Source organism: Erythrolamprus reginae, chromosome 1, assembly GCF_031021105.1.
Source record: "Erythrolamprus reginae isolate rEryReg1 chromosome 1, rEryReg1.hap1, whole genome shotgun sequence".
NCBI classification, from domain to species: Eukaryota; Metazoa; Chordata; class Lepidosauria; order Squamata; family Dipsadidae; genus Erythrolamprus; species Erythrolamprus reginae.
The window spans coordinates 145,598,025-145,619,922 of record NC_091950.1 but is presented as its reverse complement, the minus strand read 5'-3'; the positions used below and the strand labels follow the sequence as shown (position 1 = coordinate 145,619,922).

General features: G+C 45.8%; 1 protein-coding gene across 2 annotated transcripts in view; it reads right to left on the bottom strand.

The window, feature by feature from the left end:
• RAB15 (RAB15, member RAS oncogene family) overlaps positions 1–19,357 on the bottom strand; it is a 33,392-nt gene extending 14,035 nt beyond the window's left edge. Inside the window, exons 1-2 of one of the 2 annotated variants that reach the window (XM_070728294.1) lie at positions 18,654–19,357; positions 3,903–3,963 (exon numbers count right to left, since the gene is read on the bottom strand). In XM_070728294.1, the coding sequence (XP_070584395.1) occupies positions 3,903–3,963; positions 18,654–18,777 (185 nt within the window). In that variant the 5' untranslated portion in view covers positions 18,778–19,357. Of the gene's footprint in view, positions 1–3,902; positions 3,964–17,928; positions 18,091–18,653 lie in introns of those variants that run through there. The other variant, XM_070728302.1, reaches the window with a different exon arrangement.
• Between the last annotated feature and the right edge of the window lie 2,541 nt (positions 19,358–21,898).

The following is a 21,898-nucleotide window of genomic DNA, read 5'->3' as shown; positions in this document are numbered from 1 at the left end:
AGGGTCACGTGGATAAATGTATACTTATTGACATCATATACATAAAAATGTTTAACATATATACGGTAACCATGGAAGTCCTTGCCTACATTTTATTTATTTATTTATTTATTGGATTTGTATGCCGCCCCTCTCCGTAGACTCGGGGCGGCTAACAATAATAATAAAAACAGCATGTAAATCCAATACTACAACAACTAAAAAACCCTTATTTTAAAACCAATCATACCTACAAGCAAACATACCATGCATAAATTGTAAAGGCCTAGGGGGAAAGAGTATCTCAGTTCCCCCACGCCTGACGGCAGAGGTGGGTTTTAAGGAGCTTACGAAAGGCGAGGAGGGTGGGGGCAATTCTAATCTCCGGGGGGGAGTTGGTTCCAGAGGGCCGGGGCCGCCACAGAGAAGGCTCTTCCCCTGGGCCCCGCCAAACGACATTGTTTAGTTGACGGGATCTGGAGAAGGCCCACTATGTGGGACCTAACTGGTCGCTGGGATTTGTGCAGCAGAAGGCGGTCCCTGAGATAGTCTGGTCTGGTGCCATGAAGGGCTTTATAGGTCATAACCAACACTTTGAATTGTGACCGGAAACTGATCGGCAACCAATGCAGACTGTGGAGTGTTGGTGTTATATGGGCATTTTTGGGAAAGCCCATGATTGCTCTCGCAGCTGCATTCTGCACGATCTGAAGTTTCTGAACACTTTTCAAAGGTAGCCCTATGTAGAGAGCATTACAGTAGTCGACCCTCGAGGTGATGAGGGCATGAGTGACTGTGAGCAGTGACTCCCGGTCCAAATAGGGCTGCAACTGGTGCACCAGGCAAACGCCCCCCTTGCCACAGCCGAAAGATGTTTCTCTAATGTGAGCTGTGGATCGAGGAGGACACCCAAGTTGCGGACCCTCTTTGAGGGGGTCAGTAATCCCACCCCCCAGGGTAATGGACGGACAGATGGAATTGTCTTTGGGAGGCAAAACCCACAGCCACTCCGTCTTATCAGGGTTGAGTTTGAGTCTTACATATGCGCCAAAAGGAAGAGAGACGGAATGTGGTGGACTTGTCCCGAAGCGAAGGGTTACTGGGAAAAAGTTCATAAATAATTGCAAAACATCATAAAAATAGTAATGGAATCAATGCCCGAATTCTTCTTGCTGGGAAAAATGAAGAAACAGTACCCCCAAAACATACAATATCTCACAAAACACATCATAATGGTAGCGAGAATGGCATATGCCCAATACTGGAAGAACAATTTAATCCCACCGGGATTATGGATAAAATTTATAGGTGAGCCAAGATGGATAGGCTGACTATGGAGCTTAAATGATGAAATAACTCAGAATATTATGAAATATGGAATAGATGGTACAACTGGACTAAGAAAAAAAGAAAGGACTGTGAAACAATGTGAAACAAATGATGAAAATGTGGAATTTTGTAAATATATGAATTATTGTACATTACTAAGTAGAAATAACTTAGAAAACAGGTGCAGATCTATGTTAAAATGTTGTGATGCTTTAAAAATGAAAAACAATTAAAAATTGTAAAAAAGGAAGAAAGACGGGGACAGAGGAGGAAAATAAATTAATTGAAGAGTGAGCCTTAAGTAACATTGGTTAAATAGATAACTAGATCAAACAGCAATGTGAACCATCAGACTGCTTGTCTTCCCACCTGTTTCTCTCCAATTTCACTGTGTGAAATTAGAAATCAGTGATTTCTAACTGTACAGTATTTGTTCTTCATCCAAGGCCAAGCTCGTTTACTTGCACTGCAGAATGAAGACAGTAAAGGCCAGTGGAAGAGTCCGAGCAGCTGCTGTGTACTGATTATCTTTCTGCTTTTACAGCCTTCCTTATATCTGATCTGGACTCTGGCCCAAAATTGGCCACAACTAATATTTTTACAAGGTGTGACTTCCCAGCCAATGCATATGAGAACATACTGTACACAGGGCAGGTTTCAGGTTTCAGGTTGGGAAACTTGTGTGGCTTAGCTGCCCCCTGCTGGATAGATTTAAATGTATTCTTCTTAAAAACAATCTGTAAAATAAATATCCCCTTTCATGCCATAAATGAACAATGAGGCATCCGTGTTCCAGTTTAACAGGGCATCACTCATTGCATCTTCTCTTTAAGCTCTCAATATCTGCAATTTGCACTAGGAAAAAAGGCACAGCCAAGTTCCAACGTGCCGCTATATGATCAAAATATTAAAATTATTCAGTCCCATGGAAAGGAGATCTCTTATTGCAGTGATGGCGAACTTTTTTCCTTGGGTGCCAAAAGAGCATGTATGTATGCTATTGCACATGCGTGAGTGCCCACACCAATAGTTCAATGCCTGGGGAAAGTGAAAACAGCTTTCCTTGCCCCCTGGAGGATGGAAACGGTCTGTTTCCCAACTTCTGGTGGGCCCAGTAGGCTCGTGTTTCACCCTCCCCAGGCTCCAAAGGCTTCCCTGGAGATGGAGGAGGGTAAAAATACCCTCCCCCATACCCCCCGGAGGATCTCTTCAAGCCAAAAACACCCTTCCAGAGCCTCTGTGAGAGTCAAAAATCAGCTGGCCGGCACACACATGCACATTAGAGCTGAGCTAGGTCAACGGCTCGTGTGTCAGCAGATAAGGCTCCGCGTGCCACCTGTGGCACCCATGCCATAGGTTCGCCATCACTGTCCTATTGCATCCATCACAGAGAATGGAAGATAGAAGGGAAGCTAAGAAGAACCCTCAACCCAGATTTAGGGAGAGAACTGGGCAGGGAGTCTGCCTGTCTCGTCAGCTTTGGCTCCGGCCCAACCCAGCACAGGCTTTCAATCCCAGCATTGTGCTATCCTCTGCCAAAGAATCGATCTCCCAATCCTACACAAGTGAACTGCTGAGCTGACACCATAAACACACAATAAAAGCATCATGAAACCAAAGTGGAAATACAGTGGCACCTCTATTTTCAAACTTAATTCATTCGGTAACCAGGTTGTTAAGTAGAAAAGTTTGTAAGAAGCAATTTTTCCCATAGGAATCAATGTAAAAGCAAATAATGTGTGCGAATGGGGAAACCACAGGGAGGGAAGAGGCCCTGTTTCCTCCCAGGAGATTTCTAGAGAGGCCCCACAAAGGCTTCTCTCCACCTTTTCCGGCCCTGTTTTCTCCCAGGAGATTCCTAGAGAGGCCCCATAGAGGCTTCTCCCCACCTTTTCCAGCCCTGTTTCCTCCCAGGAGATTCCTAGAGAGGCCCCAAGGAGGCTTCTCTCTGCCTTTTCCGCATACAGTTTCAAAGGCTCAGGTTTGTAAGTAGAAAATGGTTCTTGAGAAGAGGCAAAAAATTCTTGAACACCCGGTTCTTAGCTATAAAGGTTCGTAAGTAGAGGCGTTCTTAGGTAGAGGTACCACTGTAATGGGAATCATGTGTTCTAAGTTAATTGCATCATGACCACAGTAGTGGGTTCTGAATTAGTTTGCTGCTGGTTCGTGCATGTGTGACGCTTCTGTGTATGCGCAGAAGCTTTTGCATATGTGCAGAAGCATTCAGGGTAGGTGGCGGAGTCTCCTGCCGCTACCAGTTCTAAGAACCAGTCCAAACTGGGAGAAACCCACCGGTGCATGACATGCAGCTCATCAGCTGCACAAAGATACTCACGCCTAACTCCAAGCAACATCTGAATTTCACTGAACCTCTTTACCTGATGATGTTCAACATAGAATATCAATTCCTGCTACTAATAATGTAAAGAGCTTGTGATTTGCAGTTTTCATACTTGTATATGTTGATATTTATTTTCTAATTACCCTTTAAATTAGATCATATTCTCTGTCAGTTTATACTGAAATGTGTAAGTTGTCTAAGATCTCTCGCTTAATCCATAACAAAGAAAAACTTTAATACCTGAATTACTTACCAGATCTGGATTCGGACCTTAATTCCATCTACTTCTATAGTCTTCATTTTAAAATCAACTCCTGTGAACAATAAAATAAAATCACATGAAGTTCAAATAGTAATCCTAGCAATTATCCAATGTATTGCTGTATGAAATTAAATTCTGCTTAGAATGTTAAAGCAGAGATATACGAGTTCCTGGGGAGTTGGGCGGGATACAAGTCCAAATTAATTACCGTAATTAATTTTTATTTATTTGGTTGAATTTCTATGCCACCGTTCTCCGCAGTGTCAGGGTGGCAATAATAAACAAACAAACAAACAAAAATGAATGAATGAATGAACGAACGAACGAACGAATAAATGTCAAGTCTGTGAGCTTCTCAAGCCCTACAAGTCTGACAAATTCAGGATCAAAAACTACCTAGATTTTCAAAAATATCTTTATTGCCAGTAGGGTAAAATAACAAAAGCTTAAAAGCTTGTGAAAGCAGTTCCCAAAATCAACTTTTACTTAGTGTAATCATGACAAGAATTATTCTCTGTTGGACCAAAGTCCAAAGGCAACACAAGGAAATCCAATGGAGTCCAAATCTTTACTTCCTTACTCTTAAAACAGATAGTCCTCCACTTGTTTTTATTTATTTATTTATTTTATTTATTTATCAAACAATTATAGGGTGATAATTTGTACAAATTAAACATTAGGTAAGTACAGTGGAACCTCGACTTACGAATTTAATTGGTGCCGGAAGGAGGCACGTAAGTCGAAAAGCTCGTATGACGAAACATTGTTTCCCATAGGAAACAATGGAAAAGCGATTAATGCGTGCAAGCCCAAAAATAAGAAACCGGCCGCCACCACCGAAGGAGGCTTGAGCCTCCCGATCCTCCCCGCACCTTTGCCATGCATGTCAGGAGAGAGAGGGAAGGAGAGAGAAGCAGACGGGCAGCAGCCGCAGCGGAGGCCAAGTCTCGCTCCGGGCTGTGCCCCCTCTGAGCGCTCACCGCCTGTCCCTGTCAGCGGCCCAGCCACCTTCACCCGCCCGGACAACCGCCAGAGGGGCTCCTCCGGAGGGGCGCACGGGGAAGGGCTTGAGCCGCCGCCTTCTCCTTTCCCCATGGGAGCGCCTGAGTCAGAGGCAGGTCTTGCCGGGCCGATTGCTGAGCGGGGGCGGGGCGCAGAAGGAGGCGAAGGCGCTGCCGCACCGGCCCTCTCAGGCCGCTCCGTCCCCCTCCGAAGACATCCTTGGCCGGTCGAAGGGAAAGTTCCTCCGTTCCGCTCCAGAGCCGCCGACCCGGGCCCTCCAAGGCGCAGCGGGTGTGCGGGGGAAGCTGAGGGAATCCACCGGACTCTGCCTCCGGCTGCAGCTTCCTCTCCAATTGGTCCCCCCTGCGCAAACCAAACGGGAGATCCGGCCCAGGTTTCCAAGCGGGGCGCCTTTTGCCAGCCGCCCGCTGCTAGCCGTTTCAAGTCGGGATGGACTGCCTTTCTTTCCCCTTCTAAAGTTAAAAAGCAGCCACAGCGCGCTCGCTGCTAGCCGTTTCAAGTTGGGATGGACTGCGGCTGCTCTTTTTAACTTTAGAAGGGGAACTAAAGAGGCAGTCCATCCCGACTTGAAACGGCTAGCAGCGAGCGCGCTGCGGCTGCTTTTTAACTTTAGAAGGGGAAAGAAAGAGGCAGTCCATCCCGACTTGAAACGGCTAGCAGCGAGCGTGCTGCGGCTGCTCTTTTTAACTTTAGAAGGGGAAAGAAAGACGCCGGAGACGCCTCTGGGGGACGCTGGAGACACGGGCGAGCCAAGCGAAGGTCCATCTTGCTGGGCACGGTGCCGGCTGTCTCTCCCGCCCGCCGGTCTCCCTGCCCAGGAATCCTCTGCAGCGCAGTCAGCCGGAGCCCCTTTAGCGCCCCGAGGACGCACCTGACTTCGGGCGGGCGGCTGGCAAAAGGCGCCCCGCTCGGAAACCTGGACCGGATCTCCCGTTTGGTTTGCGCAGGGGGGACCAATTGGAGAGGAAGCTGCAGCCAGAGGCAGAGTCCGGTGGATTCCCTCAGCTTCCCCCGCACACCCGCTGCGCCTTGGAGGGCCCGGGTCGGCGGCTCTGGAGCGGAACGGAGGAACTTTCCCTTCGACCGAGGCTGCCAGATCTGTAATGGCCAAGGATGTCTTCGGAGGGGGACGGAGCGGCCTGAGGGGGCTGGTGCGGCAGCGCCTTCGCCTCCTTCCGCGCCCCGCCCCCGCTCGGCAATCGGTCCGGCAAGACCTGCCTCTGACTCAGGCGCTCCCACGGGGAAAGGAGAAGGCGGCGGCTCAAGCCCTTCCCCGTGCGCCCCTCCGGAGGAGCCCCTCTGGCGGTTGTCCGGGCGGGTGAAGGTGGCTGGGCCGCTGACAGGGACAGGCGGTGAGTGCTCGTATCCCGAATTTGGGCTCTTAAGTAGAACAAAAATATCTCTCCCCTCCTAGCTCGCATCTCGAAATGCTCGTATATAGAGCAGCTCGTATGTTGAGGTTCCACTGTAATGATAAAAAGTAACAAAAGAACACAATAGGACAGGGACGGTAGGCACAATGGTGCGCTTATGCACGCCCGTTACAGACCTCTTAGAAAGGGGGAAGAGTTCCCATCCAGGCGGCTTCCCAGCAGCTTCCCGAAGCTGAACGCCAAACCCGAACTTCCGCGTTCGGCGTCTGCTGGGAAGCCGCACGGCTGTTTTAAAAGGTGACAGCCGGGCTGGGGGGCTTCCCAGCAACCTCCCGAACCCCGAACCCGGAAGTTCGGCAAAAGTTCGGGAGGTTGCTGGGAAGCCCCCCAGCCCGGCTGTGACCTTTTAAAACAGCCGCGCGGCTTCCCAGCAGCCTCCCGAAGCCGAACGCCAAACCCGAACTTCCGCGTTCGGAGGCTGCTGGGAAGCCTCACCGCCCGGCTGTCACCTTTTAAAACAGCCTGGGGGCTTCTCGGCGGCCTCCCGAACGCCGAACCCAGAGGTTCGGGTTTGGCGTTCGGGAGGTCGCTGAGACGCCCCCAGGCTGTTTTAAAAGGTGACAGCCGGGCGGCAGCGTTTTTTTCCGGGGGTTTTTTTTTGGTTGCATGGATTAATTGACTTTACATTGATTCCTATGGGAAACAATGTTTCGTCTTACAAACCTTTCGTCTTACGAACCTCCCCCTGGAACCAATTAGGTTTGTAAGACGAGGTATGACTGTACTTGAAATACCTGTGACCATTCCATAACACCTCAGCAGTAGAGCCAATAATTCATTGCAGTCAACCGAATATGAAATTCTCATAAGTAATAAAAGATTGAATCCTATGTTAGATTTCAAGGGCTTCATTTGGCATTGATTCTATCAATCTCAGTCAAAGAACCTGGGTCCCACAAGTAACAGAGAGGCATGAAAATGTTAAGTCTCTTAACATTCTCCTTAAGGGACTTACTCACAAATACAAACAAGTAATATGAAGAAAATATTAATGGATAGTGCAGAAATTCAATCGGTGCTCCCTATTTGTCTCTAAATTGTTACACATATAAACCAGCAGGATATAAATCTCTCCCTATTTTATCTGGCAGGCAGCTTTTAAAGTCACCCAGGAAAAGATAAATTTTCAATAAACATTTATGGATTGCTCAGAATTGCCCTACAGGTTGAGAAAGGACATCTGGGTTGCTATTTCAGGCATGTTGCCAAACTCTCCTCAGGCCTATATTTTATTTTGCTTGTAGTGCAAAATGTAGAAGTGTAGGGATCCCGAATGAAAGCAATATCATTACTAACCCTTAAAACAGCCTTAGAAACATAGAAGACTACCACTCTATCAGTAAAATAATATTTTCTCATGTTGCTTTTGATCTTTCCCCCAACTAACTTCAGATTGTGTCCCCTTGTTCTTGTGTTCACTTTCCTATTAAAAACACTTCCCTCCTGGACCTTATCTAACCCTTTAACATATTTAAATGTTTCGATCATGTCCCCCCCTTTTCCTTCTGTCCTCCAGACTATACAGATTGAGTTCATGAAGTCTTTCCTGATACGTTTTATGCTCAAGACCTTCCACCATTTTTGTTGCCCGTCTTTGGACCCGTTCAATTTTGTCAATATCTTTTTGTAGGTGAGGTCTCCAGAACTGAACACAGTATGTAATCCAAATGTGGTCTCACCAGCGCTCTATATAGCGGGATCATAATCTCCCTCTTCTTGCTTGTTATACCTCTAGCTATGCAGCCAAGCATCCTACTTGCTTTCCCTACCGCCTGCCTGCACTGTTCATCCATTTTGAGACTGTCAGAAATCATTACCCCTAAATCCTTCTCTTCTGAAGTTTTTGCTAACACAGAACTGCCAATACAATACTCAGATTGAGGATTCCTTTTCCCCAAGTGCATTATTTTACATTTGGAAACATTAAACTGCAGTTTCCATTGCTTTGACCATTTATCTAGTAAAGCTAAATCATTTACCATATTACAGACGCCTCCAGGAATATCAACCCTATTGTACACTTTAGAGTCATCGGCAAATAGGCAAACATATTAAAAATAGGACCCAGAACAGACCCTTGTGGCCACAGCCTTCATGACAGCTGTAGGATAAGAAACTGTGTAGAAGTTAAAATCCAGGAAGAGGACCATTATGCAGCAAGACTTTAACATTCTAAGTAGAGAAGGATGCTGTTTCATGAGTGCTTTGCCAGGTTTAAAAATGAAATGTCCAATTAAAGTGGTAAACTCTTTGGAAACATTTACAGCATTAAGTTAGTAGGACTGATGGTATCACTTGGGTAAAGTCATTTCTGGTAACTATTGTTTATTTATTTAGTCACCCATTTCTTTCAAGTGACTCCGAGTGGCTTACAATTCTAAAACTATAAAAAGAATTAAAACAATTAAAAAGAACAAATCAATAAAAACATCCAAATAATCCCTCTACCATAACTTGATACTGAATGGAAAGAATCAATAGAATTCAATTTACTGTAAGATGACTAGTTTGGTTGAATAGGCTAAATAACAGTAACATTAAAAGATAATATTTGTAGCTCAAGGTTGAACTGTGATGCTCAAAGACCCCAATAGCTACATTCTTCCGAATAATTTTTTGATTGAAGATTAAGTATATTATATTAGGAAATCATACTGGTCTTTGACAATGACTCACAAATTGTCCCCAACTTGGCAAGTTTAAAACTTGTGGACTTCATCTTTTCTACATGAATTCATTAATTCATTCACTTAGACTTCTATGCCCTCCAAACCCAGAGGGACACGGCATAGCTGGCTGGAGAATTTGGGGAATTGAAGTCCACAAGTTTTAAACTTGCCAAGTTTGAAGACCTCTGCATTAGATTCACTAAGAACAAAGTGTTTTGTACTATGCAAACTTTCCCTAGTTGTCCAAATTTCATTATTTTCATTATCCATCCTAAGTGAGGATTCCTAGTCTTACATCATTAAGGGAGGGAGAACAAGACCGTTTTGTAAATGTCTCATTGTGGAAGAAATTGTATCTTCAAGAATGGAAAGTTCTTACTGCAAAAGTATCCATACTTATAGCTACCTGTCCAAAGTCATTTGTGGTCAGTTTTACATTCTAACCAGTCCTTGGAGCAGAACAGGCTTTTCAAGACAGGCAGCATGTTTGTAATTTTACCCCTTGTGATTCTGCTAATCTTCCAATCTCAGCAATTCAGGAAAATAGAAATGTGAGGCCTGAATGTCTAGCCGGGCAATAATCTTCTCTGCTTTTTCAGCTAAAAGAAAACTCTGCACTATATATGGTTCCCCTCACCCCCAAAGGAGATACCCATTCCGAAGCTGGAGCCCTGCAAATGGACTGATCTTCAACTCTTGTAATGCTGATCCAATTATATTGGACTATTCTAGCTCCATTCTGGCAGGAGTCCCCAACCCCTGGACCACAACCTGCTCAGAACCAGAGATGTGGCCTGTTCACAAAGGTGGAGCGCATGCATGCACACAGCCCCATTTGCACAAGCAACAATGCTTGCCTGCTGGTCATGAAAATGGAGCAGTGTATAGCCACATACGGACACCCACTACTTGCGTGGAACCATCTCCTCTCTCCTGCCTCCCAGCTGGTCCGCAAAGTCAGAAAGATTGAGGACTATTGTGTTGCGAAGAATTCAAGGATAGACAAAGATCACTGCAGGGTGAAAAAAGCCAAAGGCTTTATTAGTGAAGAGAGCCGAGAAGCCAAAAGAACCAACTTATCCTAATTTATCCTAACTAATCCTAACTTATCCTAATTTATATCACACAGTACCCTTTTATAATACTGTCCTTTATGACCCAATCCAGCTAACACACATGCACAGTTCTACATGATGCTGTAATTCATAAGCATGCCAATATCATAGATAACGCTACAGGTATATGATAGGGGTGGCGCAGCAGGTAGAGTGCTGTACTGCAGGCCACTGAAGCTGACTGTAGATCTGCAGGTCAGCGGTTCAAATCTCATCACCGGCTCAAGGTTGACTCAGCCTTCCATCCTTCCGAGGTGGGTAAAATGAGGACCCAGATTATGGGGGCAATATGCTGGCTCTGTTAAAAAGTGCTATTGCTAACATGTTGTAAGTCACCCTGAGTCTAAGGAGAAGGGCGGCATAAAAATTGAATAAATAAATAAATAGGAGTTTACAGGAAACCTGTGAGAAAGCCAGGCAAAGGAATTTGTCTAATGGTACCAGCTAGTACTCCCATCCCTTCTCTTGATCTCATACAACACTGTCTGTTCCTGAGAACATAAACTTTCCAGGCCTACCCAGAAATCTCTAATTGCAAAGCCTGAGCAAAACACATGCTAACTTATGCTAACAGCATAATGTGAACCAAGCACTCATGTGCGGCTTCAGGTGATATCTGGGCATGCCCATCCATATGACCTTTGACCCACATAAGGAATACTACAGGGGACCGCTGCATTATAGGAGCACATTATCACCTGACCTAGAGGTCGTCAGCATTAGGATGCTATTACATGGAGAAGGCTTCTCAATGTAAGAAAAAATGTAGATAGCATTATGAAGAATGTGGCAATAATTCATTTTGCTGCAAGCCTACAAAAAGCAGCATCAAAATAAATTTTTTCCACCCTGGTTAAATAGCTTTTAAAAAAAAGAAAGAATAATGAATGAGTCAAGACTTCACACTTATCAGAATGTCCCATGGCTGTTTAAAGATAATGATTAAAGTATCTTTTTTTTTTTGCAGACCTCAGCAATGTTCCCTCTAATTTTTTTCCGGGGTGGGCGGAAAAGTATAGTGTCTGAGCGGCAGTCCCCTTGGGACTGGGCAGCATAGAAGTACAAATAAATAAATAAATAAATAAATAAATAAATAAATAAATAACTACTTTTTTATTAAAAGAAATTAATAAAACAAAACCAAACTCTATTACTATTAAAACTAAAACAACCAGCAAATCCAAAAACATAACTATTAATAAAAACAGGTGAGGGCTGGGAGCTTTTTTCTCTGTTACTATTTAAGTGCTTTTACCATATGCTTTAAATCAAGAGTCACTTCTCTCTCTATTTCTCTCTTTCCTGTCATTCTCTGCCTCAATCATTTTCTCATTTCTCTTCCCCCCCTTTTTTCTATCATTTCTCTCTCCCTCTCTCTTCCTTCCACTCCTCTCCCTCTCTTCCTTTCTTCCTCTCTCTCACTCTCTCTTCCTCTCTCCTCTCTCACTCTTTCTTTTTCTTTCCCTCTCTCACTCTCTCTTCTTTCCTATCTTCTCTCTCTCTCTCCCTTTCTTTCCTTCTCTCTTCCTTCCACTTTTTTCTCTTTCTCTCTTTTCCTTCCTTCCCCTCTTCCCCTCCCTCTTTCTCCCTCTCTACCTTTATATTTATCTCTTCCTTCCTTCCTCCCTTTGTCTCTCCCTCTCGTTCACTTTTCTCTCTGTTCCCTCCCTCCTTCTTTCCTCTCCTCTTTCCCCCCCCCCTCTCTTTCCTTTCTCTCCACGTCTCCGGCTTTGTTGACCGGCACAAGGTTCAAGCCAGCTGCCCGGGAAAGCCAGGAAGGTCCTCCTGCCCCCCCCAGCCGAAAACACAACGGAGGTCTTCCGCCACCAGCTTGAGCCTCGCGTTGCTCCACCCCGCTTCGCTTGTCATCCTGGACCTCCGTTGTGTTTTCGGGGGAGAGCGGCAGGAAAGCCCTGTGCCGGCCAGGAAAGCCGGGTTTGCTTTCCGTGAAAGCAGCGCGCCTTTTAAACACGCTACTTTCTTGCAAGCAGCGTGTTTAAAAGGCGCGCTGCTTTCATGGAAAGCAAAGCCGGCTTTCCCGCCGCTCCCCCCGAAAACACAACGGAGGATGACATGCAGCACGAAGCTGGGTGGAGCAACGCGAGGCTCAAGTAGGCAGCTTCTGCGCGTTTCTTTTGGCGGAAGAGGAGGAGAGGGAGCGGATCGGGTGGGCTGGCAGGGAGATGGAGACTGCGCGCCCATGGAAAAGGGCGCGCGGGGCGGTATTTTGGGGTGCGCGCGCGCTCACGCGCGCAGCCTACAGGGAACAGTGGGCCACAGTCTATCATGAGAGGAAGTGGCATGTTTATTACTGCTATTGCTATAAAAATTTACAATAGCAGCTTAGAAAAATCCTTGGTGAATTAGGATGACATCTACCATGGCACAAAAGATACAACAAAATATTATTTCTATGCAACACTAGAGGGAAAATATCTTACAGTACAAGTAAATAAAAAATAAAGAAAGACAAGGTAGCCATCATTGTTTCTAAGCAACAGGCAAGAACAGTTAACTAAACCACTGTCATAGTTGTAAAATTTTCTGTTTTACAATTGGCATGACCAATAAAGTTGTTTTTTTTCAATATAAGATTAGCATTTAATTCATATTAGTTCTCTGCAGATGCAGATTGTAATATACCCTCATGGCTAACATACTTTTTCCTACGAAGGTTATCAGACCAGGGTCACATATACCTCGAAAGAGGAAATTTCTATCTTGTACAATTACAATCCAATTCTATCAAATGTAGTTTTTGTCCTAGTCTGTCATCTAGGCTTTGGTAACCTATCTCAAATTCAAAGCAAAATGTGGCCTTTGATTATTAAAACTTTCTGTATTTCATCAGTAGACTTTTAATGACTTTATTCTCTAAACTCATAACCGAAACTTCTTTCACTGCAATTCTGGATCATACAGTATCTAAAGGAAGTAGAGATAAGGTAGGATACAAATAGATATTTCTGATGGTGGAAGTGGAATATACTGGGGATTCTAGATTGCACTTGGGGCAACACACCGTTAAGATGAGCGTGTGTATGGATAAGAGGGATTGATGTAGCATTTGATAGGGCGGGGTTTGACATCAGTGAATAGTTTATAGTTATAGTTTATTAGATTTCTATGCCGCCCCTCTCCTAAGACTTGGGGCAGCTCACAGCATAGCAATAATATAATACATTACAAATCTAACAATAAAAAATTAGATGCATTTAAGACATTAATAACATAATAAAACCCCTAGCTATGCAGTCACAGACATTCAACCTAATCTATCATGCAGTAAGGCCCAAAATATAATAAAAAGGGGGAAAGATGGTAATTATCCCCACGCCTGGCGACAAAAGTGGGACTTGAGCATTTTACGGAAGGTGAGGAGGGTGGGGACTATTTGAAACTCTGAAGGGAGTTGATTCCAGAGGGCCAGGGCCGCCACAGACAAGGCTCTTCCCCTAGGTCCCGCCAGCCGACATTGTTTGAATGGCCCATTCTGTGGGACCTAATCGACCGCTGGGATTCATGCGGCAGGAGGCGGTCTCGGAGATATTCTGGTCCAATGCCATGTAGGGCATGGTGGATAGATGGTAGATGAAGTGAGAGGTGAGGTAGCACTGGATAAGAGCATTTGAAAGGAGAGAAGTGCAAGTGGAAGGAAGAAATAGCCTGTGTGATGGTATCAGAAAACTGAAAATACCAAGGAGGATCAAAAGAAAGGAAGAGTTACAGCATTGCCACGACTTCATCTTGAAACTGTAGATTATGGAGTTGTTTCATGGAAAAACAATAGCAAGAGATTGGGCTTGATGAGAGTCTATGAAAGGCTAGAAGGCTTTCTACTTGAGTATATTTGAGGGGCTGCCACACAGAGGAGGGGGGCAAATTGTTTTCCAAGGCACCAGAAGGCCAGACAAGGAACAATGGATGGAAACTGACCAAGGAGAGATTCAACCTGGAAATAAGGAGGAACTTTCTGACGGTGAGACTGATCAACCAGTGGAATAGCTTGCCTGCGGAGGTTGTGAGAGCTCCAACACTTGAGACTTTCAAGGGGAGATAGGACAGCCATTTGCCTGAAATGGTGTAGGGATTCCTGGTGGTGCGAGGAGTTGGACTAGATCAGTGTTTCCCATTTGCTGGCTGGGGAATTCTGGGAGTTGAAGTCCAAATATTTTCAAGTGGCCAAGGTTGAGAAACAGTGGACTAGATGGCCTACAAAGTCCCTTCCAATTCTAGTCTAATCTGTGGTTCTATGTTAATCTGATGTGAATGGAGAACCAGTAGGATCAGTGAATGCAGGTCAGCAAAAGAAGGAATAGAGAAAGCTCTCAGCTGTGGACACATTAAGAGTAGAGGGATGCTCAGAAGCCCACTGATATCTGAGATGGTTGTCTTTCTCTCCCATTTTAACTGGTTGGTCTTCCAAGAAGATTGTGCCGCTGATCTGTTTCTGTGCATAAAACAAGAGACTTAAGGTCTTTTTCTGCCGTCAGACGTCTATGTTTCTATTCCATAGGTGAAAAACACACAGCAGGGAAGCTGGACAACCCACCCATCCCCAATTGGCTGGCAAAAGGGAAGCCTCAGCAAGATCGCAGCATCACAAATGAGGCTTCCCTTGCTGGGAAACCCCACCTCTAGACTTCCGTTGCCAGCGAAGCGCCCGTTTTTGCAATGCTGGGATTCCCCTGCAACATTGCAAAATTTGGAGGTGGGGTTTCCCATGGAGGGGAGCCCCAGGGGAATGCCCCAATCGTGAAAATGGGCGCTTTGGCTGGCAACGGAAGTCCGGAGGCGGGGCATCCCAGCAGCGGTGGCGGATTCGCAAGGTGAAAATAGTTCGGAAGAAGAGGCAAAAAAATCTTAAACCCCAGGTTCATATCTCGAAAAGTTCGTATGACGAGGTATCACTGTACATACATACTGGTACATTTATATATACTAAAGATTATAACAACCACTTATTGCCTCTTGCCACACAGTCTTTAACATCCCTGTCCCTTACGGACTGAAAAAATGACAGAGAGTATAATGTTGAGCATCTTGGCAATAGAAAACTTTGATTGTATTCTGCTATGTCCTGAACATGCCAGATATAAGGTTGAGGTGCCTTTTAAATGTTTAATGGCAGAAGCTCTCAAAAATCCCACTAACTATGCAGCCAGGAAACACATGTGTAAACCTTCTCAGATTATTGGTTACCCATATCCAGAATTTATGGACAAGCAAAACATTTATGCAAAGGAATTCCTTGGCTTCCTTTGGTCAAAAGCTCCATTAGAAGTCTCACAAACCAGAAATATCTAGATCCAGGGTCTCCTACCCCTGGGCGATGGCCCATTCAAAAGTAGGCTGTGCAAGTGGTGTGTGTGCCCAAACTTTCATTTGTGCGAGTGGTAGGTACACATGGCCGCTTCTTGCACAAATGTAGCTGTGAGTGCATGAATCTGCTGCTTGCATGGAACCATCACATCTCCCCCACCCAGCCGGAAAATTTGGGGAATGCTGATCTAGATAAATGATCTAGTGCAGTGATGGCGAACCTTTTTTTGCTCGGGTGCAAAAGGGCGCACGCACATGCGACAGTGCATGCGTGTGTACTCATACCCATAATGCAATGCCCACCCCAGTACATGTGTGCACAACCCCCGGTGCTCCTCCTTCGCATGCGCATAGGGCTCACTGAAACTTCTGGAGCCTGTGGATGGTGGAAAAACACATTAAAACTGATTTTCGGCCTTCCGGAGAATGGGGGGGGGGGGGTCCTTTTCTCTTTCCTCAGGCTTCAGGAAAGCCTCTGGATGATGAAAAACGGGCCCAACAGCCCAACCGGAAGTTTGGAAATGTACTTCCGGTTGGGTCTTTGGGCTGTTTTTCAAAGTCAACAGGCTTCAGGAGAGCCTCCTGCGCAGGGGATTGGACCAGAATATCTCCGGGACCGCCTTCTGCCACACGAATCCCAGCGACCAGTTAGGTCCCACAGAGTGGGCCTTCTCCGAATCCTGTCAACTAAACAATGTCGTTTGGCGGGGGCCAGGGGAAGAGCCTGTTCTGTGGAGGCCCCGGCCCTCTGGAACCAGCTCCCCCCAGAGATCAGAATTGCCCCCACCCTCCTTGCCTTTCGTAAGCTCCTTAAAACCCACCTCTGAGATATTCCTTCCCCCTAGGCCTATACAATTTATGCATGGTATATTTGTGTGTATGTTTGGTTTTTAATAAGGGTTAATAAGGATTTTTTAGTTGTTTTAAATATTAGATTTGTTACATGCTGTTTTCATTATTGTTGTTAGCCGCCCTGAGTCTATGGAGAGGGGCGGCATACAAATCTAGTAAGTAAGTAAGTAAGTAAGTAAGTAAGTAAGTAAGTAAGTAAGTAAGTAAGTAAGTAAGTAAATAAGTAAATAAATAAATATAGGGCAACACCTCAGGTGCCCTCAAATATGGCTCCCCGTGCCACCTGAGGCACACACGCCATAGGTTCGCCATCACAGTTTTTAGTGACTGAAGGTTTTAGTAGGAACGCTACAATCGCTGTTATCTTTAGATGTGATTGCTAGTAGACCTTTCCATTACTTCATGCCTCTGTCACTACGTTATGTTGAGAAAAGATGGAAGCACAGAGGCCTCAAGTGCCAAACCAGCTTCCACTTACAGACTTCCAATGATGGCTAATCAACCAAAATCATTATTATTCCTCACACTTTCCAATGACTTCTACTCATATGTCTGTGAACACTTTCAGCAACTGCCACAAGAGGCAAACCGACAGCATTCAGACCTCTGACAGGAGCTCTCTCTCTCTCCCTTTCCTGGAACTTTTTCTGCTTCATGGAGAAAAAGGTAGCTATCAGAAAGGCAGAAAATACCATCACTTGTAGCTCTCAACAGATCCCGTTTCTTTCCTCTTTGGTTCATATACATCAACCCCCCCTCCAGCAAAACATGCCCTTAGGTCACACATTCTTCAACAGAGCAGGGGCTCCCCCCCCCAAGTATGGATTCAAGTAAGCGGTCTTCTCAGAAGAACCACCCAAAAACTCTCAAAAATGTGGGATTTATTTCCCTCTTTCAACATTATTATTATTATTATTATTATTATTATTATTATTATTATTAATTAATTTGTATGCCGCCCCTCTCCGAGGACTCAGAGCGGCTTCTAACATCCAATACAGTGGACAAATCCAATATTTAAAAACAAAACATGTTAAGAAACCCTTATTAAAAACAATCACACAACTCAGCAAACCATGCATAAAAGGGGACAGCCGGGGGAATCAATTTCCTCATGCCTGGTGACATAGGTGGGTCTTTAAGAGTTTGTGGAAGGCAAGGAGGGTGGGGGCAATCCTAATCTCCAGGGGGAGCTGATTCCAGAGGGCCGGGGCCGTCACAGAGAAGGCTCTTCTCCTGGGTCCTGCCAAACGACATTGTTTTGTCGACGGAACCCGGAGAAGGCCGACTCTGTGGGACCTAATATAACATAACCAACATAACCATCCCAATGAAAAAGTAAGCGCAAAGGGGCATGCATAAGCGCACCATCGTGCCTACCGTTCCTGTCCTAATGTTTTGTTGTCTTCTATCATTAGTCTTTTATCATTACCTATCTATGTTTATTTGTACATATTACCATTCTATAATTGTTTGACAAATAAATAAATATAAAGATAGATAGATAGATAGATAGATAGATAGATAGATAAGCTTCCCCCCCTGCTGCTTGGTTTCCCTCCTCCTGCCACCACCCCGCCTCCGCCTTCCCCATCTGACTCACGGGTGCATGCCTTCCTCCTGCTTTTTACAACACTGACGTCGCGTTTTATTTTTCACCTCAGAGGTGAGCTGGCATTACTGCATCCCGAAAGCACCAGCAGCAGCACCAGCAGCCGCCCCGTAAACTCAAAGATCCAGGATTGACTTCAAAACGAAGTCTCTGCAAATGGAAGGAACCCCCCCCCTCCCCCACATACACACACACCACCCCAGCAGGCCCGGCATATATAAACGGAGGCAGCGTCGAACAGGTATAAATTGGGACCTCGCGCATCGCGGGAAAGGATCGTGGCTAGTTTTGGTGTTTTGTTTTTTTTAATTTCCCGCTCTCCTAAAAAGTGGAGGGCGGGGGCCGGTTTCTCAGGTTTGAAGTCTCTCCCCAACACTACCCTCGCCCGCCACGCTTTCCCCGTTCCGGCTTGCGAGAAGCGGCGGTGCAGATATAACCCTCGCGGTTTCAGCCCTCGCCAAAGGCGCAGTGGCTTGGCGTGCGATGCCCCCCCCCCCTTTGTGAGATTTCTAGAAGGGATCGGGTCCGACTCCAGCCTCAAAAACCATCGGCCGTCATCTAAGAAAAGGCACATAAAAGCGGGAGTGGGGAGCAGACTGAGCCCCTCCGGACGCCTTTGTTTGCATTGTTGGACGGAGGCGGCGGAGAGAGGCTACCGAGTCCCCCCCCCCTTTATTTCTCTCTCCAACCCCCCCCCCCCTCTCCAGCCCCAGTACCGATGGTGGAGATGTGCGAAGGGTGGAACTCGTTGTCAGTGAAGCGGCACAGCAAGCAGGTCTTGCCCACGCCGGAGTCCCCGATGAGCAGCAGGCGAAAGAGCACGTCGTATTGCTTGGCCATGGCGGGGCGGGAGGGACGGGCGCCCCCCGGGTCGGGCTTTTCAGCCCCGCGTTGCCATCCCAAGCCGAGCGGCTCCCGGCGTCCCTCGGTCTGGGTAGCGGCTGTAGCCCCCGAGGCGAGCGGGAAAAGCGGGCGCTGCAGGGAGCGGGGAAGGGGGGGGAGGGAGGGAGAGCGGGAAGAGGTGAGAGAGAGAGAGCGCGCACGAGCAAATAGCTCTTTTTCGATCACTTAGGATCCACCGGGAAGAAATCTAAATAACGGGGGAGGGGGGGAATATATGAGGCGGGTGGCTGTGGTGGTGGCGCCGCCGGTAGAGAGAAAAACCACCTCTCTCCTCCAAGCGCGGCTCTCGGGGAGGAGTGGAAGGCAAGCTTGCAGCAGCTGCCGCTCCTATTGGAGAGGGGAAGGTGACACAAGAACCCACGCAAGGAGTGCTTCGGGCGCGCGGAACCGAGAGGAGGGCCCCCCTCCCCTCGCGCCTCCCCTTTCCCGCGCGCCCGGCTTCGAGATCCGGCGGATTTTGGCCCGCGTGCTGGCGAGCGGCGGAGGAAAAAAAGGCGGGGAACGGAGGGAAGGTGGAGGCTGAGAACCTTCGAGTGGGCGGAGCTTTATGCCGCCTCAAATTGGAGATTCTCATTCTCAAATTTGAGAATGTGGGCTAGATGTCTGTATCTCGTTTGGTATTTCAAAAGGCAACAGGGCTGGTTACACCCACCCACCCCCACCTTGAGGAAGAAGGCGTTTCGCTTCTCATATAAGAGGCTTCATCGGTTCTGGATGATGGTGGGTGGAGGGATGGAAGGATTAGGTCTGGCTAATATCTTGGGATATGTGTTTGGAAAGAATGTTAAGGAGAGTGCAGAATTATCTCTGAATGGTCCACGATGCACGTACAGTGGTACCTCCAGCTAAGAACGCCTCTACTTAACAACTTTTCTAGATAAGAACCAGGTGTTCAAGATGTTTTTGCCTCTTCTCAAGAACCATTTTCCACTTATAAACCCGAGCCTCCGAAATTAACCGGAAAAGGTAGGGAGAAGCCTACCTTTGGGACCTCTCTGGGAATCTCCTGGGAGGAAACAGGGCTGAAAAAGGCAGGGAGAAGTCTCCATGGGACCTCTCTGGAAATCTTCTGGGAGGAAACGGGGCTGGAAAAGGCAGGGAGAAGCCTCCGTGGAGCCTCTCTAGGAATCTCCTGGGAGGAAACAGGGCCCGAAAAAGCAGGGAGAAGCCTCCATGGAACCTCTCTGGGAATGTCCTGGGAGGAAACAGGGCTGGAAAAGGCAGGAAGAAGCCTCCATGGGGCCTCTCTAGGAATCTCCTGCGAGGAAACAGGGACAGAAAAGGCAGAGGAATGGAAGTCTTGCAGATATCCAGCTGATAGCCCAGAAATACAAGTAATAATTCAGCAACATATCCAGTAATGTGAGCCACCCTGTCTGAGAAATAGGGTGGCATAGAAATCTAATAAATAAATAATTACAAGCCAATTATATTAATTGTAAAATGTTATTTACTTCGGCAAATATCTTAGTCAAAAATATTCTTAGTCAAACACAGTTAAATCAGTCAATACAGCTCAATAAACATACAATACTATAAGCTTATTTTTCCAGTTTACAAATACAGAACCCATCATTTGAAAACACTTACTACAGCATAGTCACAAAGACAAAACAGAAATAGCAGAGTAGCCCAGAGACTGAATAACGCTTCTGGCTCCCTCTTGTGGCAATCCATAACACTAGCTCTTAAAGCAATAGTGTTTTAATACATGTACTCATTCATTGTTGGTTTATATTGCCAAACCCAACTAGTTATATACACAGTACTAACAAAGATTATATTTCTCTGTAATCATTTAGTCATTAACCGCTTCTCCACTGAAGCCACTTGGGAATTTATCTGTGCCAACAAAAGTGGTAATATAAGTAATGACTACTATTATCTCAGTCAACCCATACTGTTGTAGTCAAGTCAAAGTTAGGTCCTTTTTGACAAAACATTTTTTTAGAAAAAGGAAAAGAGTTAAGCAATGTGCTTAAAACTGTTAAACCAGTGCTTAAAACTGTGGTAAGTGGGATTGGGAGGGTTTTGTTTTGATTTTGCTAGAAGGCTAAGGCTTGAAATCCATTAACTTGGCCACTGTTGGAAATATAAACTTATATTTGGTAGACTCTATTCCATTTAATAGATTGTGATCATATTTTCTATGCAGCAAGTGCTGATGAACAGTTGCTCAAAACATTGGGGGTTGATATTAATACTTGGGCATATACATTCATTTGATATAATGTCAATGGGGATTTGTTGCCCTTGATCTAAAACTGGTTACTGGAACATATTATAATGCAGCAAACTAGGCACTATGCTGTTTCTGAAAGTGGAATAACCACCCTCAGAGCAACTGTAGTTTTCTATATACGCATATATGCACATAAAACTTCATAGTTAGGTACATGCAAAGTGTTGGATTGAGAAATTAATTGGGTTCATGACTGGCTTAACTATGGGTGGCTGAATAAACTAATATTAACTAGCTTCACACAACTTGCTAAGGCAAAGTCAAACCATGTTATTACTTGGTGTGCTATATAACTTAGCCAATTAGATTAGATTAGATTTATTGGATTTACTGTATATGCCGCTCCTCTCCGCAAACTCGGGGCGGCTCACAACAATAATAAAAAAACAGTACATAATAACAAATCCAATGCCCACCAATCTAATTACAATTTAAAATTAATAAATTCATAAAACAGTCCCAATATATATAAAGAACAGGCACACAGTCAATCAATCAAATGGCAAAACAACATGGGCAAGGGGGAGATGTTTTAGTTCCCCCATGCCTGACGGCAGAAGTGGGTCTTAAGGAGTTTACGAAAGGCAGGGAGGGTGGGGGCAATCCTAATCTCAGGGGGGAGCTGGTTCCAGAGGGTCGGGGCCCCCACAGAGAAGGCTCTTCCCCTGGGTCCCGCCAGACGGCATTGTTTAGTCGACGGGACCCGAAAAAGGCCGACTCTGTGGGACCTATCTCTGAGCCTACCTCAACTGATTATCTGAAATAATTATAAAAGGAAAAATGAGTGGGAGAAACAAGCTTGCTGCCTTGAGCTTC